Genomic DNA, 6,079 nt, shown 5'->3' on the forward strand with positions numbered 1-6,079 from the left:
TGTCCATTTTTTTTTTCATTTAAAAAAAAAGTCCCAGGAAAAAATATAATACAGGTTTTGCTATGATCACAGACCTGTAACTATTGCCATTCAGAGCCTGACATACACATAATTTCAGTCTAAAAACAACGCCTTTATTCAGAACATTTAGTAACGAATCGAAGGAAGGCATTCATTGTATAAAACGTGCCAGTAAACTCCTCAGGCTGTTTTTTTGTTATTTAAGTTGACAATGTATACCTTCACTGCAGACCTTTTGAAAGATTAAAAAAAGTTTTTTTTCGACCTGTCGTTCCTTTTTTTTCTAAAAAAATTCAAGAAGCAACAAATAAATTTTGTGTTAAGCAAGAAACTCTTTTTGTCAGCTGGCGAAATCAATCTTGTTAAAAACAATGATTTCTGTGTCTGACTCAGTAACATTACATGTTGATGTAATCCATTACAAAATGACCATATCTGTATCTAACTGCCACAAAATGGCCAGTTGAAACTAAAGGCCACTTGGGACTTCATATAGCAACACTACTCACACCCAATGAACATCAAAGCAATACAGTCCCACCCACCGGGCCCCGCGGGTATGAATATTTTAGTACCTGCTGGTTTCAGCGATGGCCATAACTGAATTGCGTGTTTACCCCACCTGGTTACAGGTGTTTACGACGCTACCTGGTGAGGCAGACGTGTGCAGGGCCACATATTTTTGATACCAGTAAATGTTCAACACTTTCTACTTGATACAACAATTTTGAAATCTAAAGCATATTTACCGACTTGTCATATTGCTATCAAATATTTTTCAATATCAGAAATCATCATAAATGTTGTCTATAGTACAGTAAGTAGTGATTACATAATATGTGATCATAAAGAGAGACTATTACTAATAAAAAAAAGTATGCCCTGAGGCATTGTTGGTATTTCTTTCAGATATCCAGTACCGTCAATGACATGTTTTACAGTTACATGTAGCACAGATGTTCCCAGCTTTGAAATTCCATTGGTTAAAACTGAACATTAATGGCTACAAATGGTCTTTTGACTGGCTCAAAAAATTTCTTTTGAAAGGTCTCTATCCTTCCCTATCTTTCTCAGTCTGAAGCCCTTCCCTTTCCCTGAACCAATGGATCATGGAAAGCTTTTTTTTGTTGATTAGAATAATCAACAAGTTTACAAATCTACTATTAGGTATTTATTAATTAATCCACAACATGACTGTTCACAACAAAGTTCATCTGTGTACAAATGTAGGTAGAAATCATTCCGAATCAAAGGTGAACAACACAAAAATTGGACTTATCCAGATCTTTCCTTCACAAACAATGGAGTTCAGCAGTTGAAATTTGGGTAGGTTCAATTTTGTGTGCTGGATTGGAAATCACATGGCTTTGTACATTTAATCTTTTTTTTAGAATAAGTCATTTTGTTAAATGTCCATTGGTGACCAGGGTCATGCTATTAAAGGTTTTCCTATAATAGACTTATTCTTTCAAATAAAGCCACTGTGTGATGAATTTGCCAAATTGTGGTCTATTTGCATTGTGATTTGTAGGTCAGCATCTGATGTGTGAATGGCATGACTTGAATGAATATAGGCTGCATAGAACATTCAAATAATGGCAGTTAAAACCCCATTTCTGAGCAATTTCAAAAATGAAACATTTTAAACTATTCTTTACTACATTCTCCAAAACAACATACATGTAATATGAAAATCAGTTCGAACAGAAAATCGTATACATTGTATGAAACAGAAAGTTAACATACACTCCAAGTGGGGGGTAGGCTCTGGCTGTTTTTAAAATGCGGTTTTATCGGGCTTCCTGGCTGCAAGACATACAGAAAACAGTACAAAATAGCCCAATAAAAACACCTAACAAAACGTAAAAAAAAGAGGAGCCTATACCCTCTGTTTGGAGAGTAATAGAAACATACAATGTATATGAACGGAAAAGAAAGTGAAACTGAATATACTGTTGATGCCGTAACAATGGTACCAGATATCTAGCATGTACTTACCCCTGCTAATGGCATCTCCAGCTTCACCTTCTCAGCTTCCCTGCTCAGCTTCTCGAAGGGACAGTGGATCTTCACCACCATATTGTCTCCTATCTCCTCCTCTTCCATCTCCAGACCTTCCTCCTTCATCCTCTGTGTAAACTTCTGTCTGTCCGCGATCCTCCTCTCCCACTTGTAGTCCTTCTCTATGTCCAGGTCCGGGTTCCTGTAAACGAGCACGTAGTCTATACGCTTTGGCACGGGGGGTGGGGGAGGAGGAGGCGGCGGGGGTGGGGGCGGCGGATCCCGCGGCGTCAACGGCATCTTGGATCCTTTCACCTCCAGCGACTTTTTCTTCTTCTTTCTCTTCTTCTTCTTGATCAGGTCAGGTGGCATAAGCAATGTTCCGTTTAAATCGTTCCCGGGAAGGTAGGCTTCTACGCCGTTTGGGATATTTAGCGGGGGAAGCTTCTTGCCAAAGGGCTTAAGGGGCACGTCATCCCCACCTTCCATATTTGGCCTGCCTCTGTTAGACTGAAAAGTAGAGGCAGGTGTTACTTAAGACCCAAATGCTTTTAAAATGATAAAGTACACAAGAAGCCATGAGAGTTCTAATCTCTTAAGATATGCCCCTGGTATACTTTAAACCTTTGACATACATCGTCTTGAAGCCGGTGTTACAAACTACTCAAGGAAAAGGCCAAATGTAAGAAGATACCTACAATAACCTTTTACAGAAATGTTAAATCAAACCAGTATGACATTAGAAAATTACTGATTCAGAAAAAAACAGGAATATCATTATAATGGAAGTTCATGACATTAAATCTCTTTTGTTTGCTTTCATCTATCATTAGCAATGTGTTATACACTTAGAACATGTGTTATGCTTTAGTATTGCAGTAATACTGATAGAGGCTCTTCAGATTAAGTACAAGGAATAAAGAAATGCTGTTACAAACTTGAATAGTTATATACTTGGACTAACACGCACTTGTAATAAATTCTGTAATAGACATTGTGAAGCTGTTTAACATGGCTGTTTCAATTCTAATTGGATAAAACATTTTAAAAGTACAAAGCCATCAAATGAAATACTCGGGTATGTCTTCTTTAAAACAAGCAACTTGAGTTTTTAGTATGTCCTTTGGAAAGTAAATCAGCACCACAAAAAGTCCCTGTTGATCAAATTCTTGAGTAAGAGTTGAACAATAGAAGACTACGTTTTTTAAAGCGTAATGGGATATTACACAGGATTTAAAATTAGAATCGTTGGCAAAAAAGTACAATGTTATGTATTTGACTTGATTTCTGCCACTATGTTTTATCATATCAAAAGCTGAAGAGACATATTGGAAGTGCAAAACTCTCACAATATGTAATGCCTTACCCTGACAAGGAACCACCAACTCTTGCGGGGCTGATCCATAATGGCTATAGACTTGTCTGTTTTGTTGCTTGTTATACTCCTACTTGTTCTACTCCTGCTCTTACTCCTACTCCTACTCCTCAAAGTCTTCCCGCTAACATCCCTCTTCTCTATCCACGAATGATCCATGTTCATCGCGACTGTCTAACGCTAACCGTGCCCAAAACGACGGCGTCTGTAGTCCGATTGAACCACGTTTGCCCGACTCTATCGATTCTTGTAACCCTGGTGTTGAAATTGTTTACCGGGGATAGCAACGTGACGCCCTTATTCGTTAGAATAAAATCATGGACAGGATATTTGAATGAGCAGACAGCCCCCTGACAGTTGTTTGTGTCTGTTTTAATTAGGGAGAAGACTGATGCTGGGATTGTTAACGACAGCTGCCTTTTGTCTGCCCCATTCCTATGCACTATACGCTGAATCAATCAGGGATTGCATGATCCAAAGAATACAACAGTAACATGCAATACAGTGGTTACATCAATCAAAGCTGTCGTTCACATTTATCAATATAAGCCCATACCTCTTGGTTGTCCGCTACCTGAATGCGCATTTCACTCTTGTTCAGGATATCTATTCAGTTTGTCCATAACAGACAACATGGATTCTAAGGAAATGGTAGGTTGCATCTTACCTTACCATTTTAGGTAATACTTTTTGATGGAATGGGGACAATTTGTACTATTCATACAGCAATTCTTTGATGTACCAAAGTGACTTACTGTGCTGTCTGTTTTAATTGCCCTGGTATCTCATTTGTACAAAAGCTTTATTCTTGCTGGGGTCAAGTATAAAGAAGCCGTTCTGCACGCTTAAGTTGCAGGTAAGAATTCCCCAACCAGGAAACGTTCTGATTTCTTAATTGTTTACAACATCCAAGACGTCAGTACCAAGGACGTGCCTGTTACCAGGTCAAAGAGTAAGACTGGAAAGAACTAGAATTCATAGTTTGAAATCCTTTGAAGTTTGAAATCCTTTTGTGGACCACATACTGGGAGTGCACAGACTGTTTCCATGTAATAAAAGGGAGTTTAGCAAGGATTTTGCTAGGATTGGGGCCAGGCTTTTAGCTAGGATTTTATAATAGGGAGTCCAAACTTATTGGTGAGTCGCGGTAAGTGACTATTGTAGGGGGGTCCGGGGGCATCCGAATTCCATGGTGCAGAGTTTTTGATGATTTTAACTTAAAAAAGTGCATCCTAAGGTATCCCAAGAGGCAAAAATACTGTTCCAGAGGTCACAGTAGAAGACTGTGACCACAGATGACCTGGTAGCATCCCTGGTCAATCAGAATTTCATGCTTGTCAGACAATCTTTTCCCCAGTATAGGGAGTCAAGGGGCATCAAATTTCTTGTTATTCTAAGAAAACGGAGTCCAGATGACTCCTTGACGCATGCCAGGCTAAAAGCATGATTGGGGCTATACCTTTTACCAACTTGGTCAAGTCAACTCGTCCCAAGTATCACCCTGGTCAACTTGGCCCAACAACCTAGTCAATTTGGCCTGAGTTAGGGTTAGGGTTAGGGTAAGCTTGTTAGGCGAAGTTGACTGGGGTCTTGGGCCAACATTGGCCAAGTTGGTCTGATTAACCAGTTGGTAAAGTGCCAATGTGCTCAACATCCACTTTTGCTTACTATATAGCCAACTGTCCATTATGTATGGGTGCCCCTCTTTACAATTCTGCCTCTTATTATTATCACTACATCTTTTACTGGTACAGAAAATTCAGGTTAAGGTACAGTCCGGGTCTAGAGGATAAATTACAGGTCCAGACCTGAACCTGATTGTATGTGAAAACTTGTGAATGGGTGGTACTGAAAACAATATTTTGCTACAAAGGAATCTCTTTGATCATTGTTTCATTCTGGCATTTTGAAATCTTAATGTAAACAACACTAATTGTCACTTCTAACTTAGACAAAGTTTGACTGTAGAAACTTGGTAAAAATGACTGTCAATTCTCCTCTAATATTTTCCAATGTTCATTTTCCAATCAGTCAAAAATCTGGTCCACTGATTTTTTCAGGTTTTGTTTTTTCTGGACCGGTCCAACAAAGATAACTGATCTTGTACACATTACTATACTGGTACACCGTACAGTATCGCCACACTGTACTGGTACCCACCCATAGCTGAAAGACAGTAACTGTTACAGTACAACACTAACTGTCTTCATGCAAGCTACATGTTTATACAATTAAGCATCTTACACATCAAGGGGACTCAGGCTCACCTGATGTCTATACACAGAAATGATTTTTACTTGAAGGTACATTGTGTATTGTGGTGTCAAGTCATTCATGTAACTGAATATTTTTGATTAGAAGAGTAACATTACCCTAATATGTAGCTTACATTTCAATTTTTTTGGGGGGGGGGGCATTAGTTTGTCCACCTTAACATTCATTCAAAGACAAATCAAAATTTCAAAAAATGAATTATTGTTTTAACACGATCTAAAACAGTTGACCAGATTGCGTTAATCATTTTTGCTCCAAAAGAACAGTTTCTTTATAGTGCTTCAAGTTAACTGTGGGTTTCCATGTCTCCAAATCTGCTCTTTATCTAGTGGAAGAACACATTCCCTATTACCTATAGGAGCCTGCTGTATATCTTCTGAAACAACTTTGTTCTATTGTAAACAACAA

General features: G+C 38.6%; 1 protein-coding gene across 14 annotated transcripts in view; it reads right to left on the minus strand.

The window, feature by feature from the left end:
• LOC118419940 (anoctamin-4-like) overlaps positions 1 to 6,079 on the minus strand; it is a 26,857-nt gene that overhangs the window by 15,843 nt on the left and 4,935 nt on the right. For all 14 annotated transcript variants that reach the window (XM_035826613.1, XM_035826615.1, XM_035826619.1 and 11 more), the window contains one exon: positions 2,020 to 2,532. In XM_035826613.1, the coding sequence (XP_035682506.1) occupies positions 2,020 to 2,532 (513 nt within the window). The remainder of the gene's footprint in view (positions 1 to 2,019; positions 2,533 to 6,079) is intronic.

Source organism: Branchiostoma floridae, chromosome 7 (genome assembly GCF_000003815.2).
Source record: "Branchiostoma floridae strain S238N-H82 chromosome 7, Bfl_VNyyK, whole genome shotgun sequence".
Lineage (NCBI taxonomy): Eukaryota > Metazoa > Chordata > Leptocardii > Amphioxiformes > Branchiostomatidae > Branchiostoma > Branchiostoma floridae.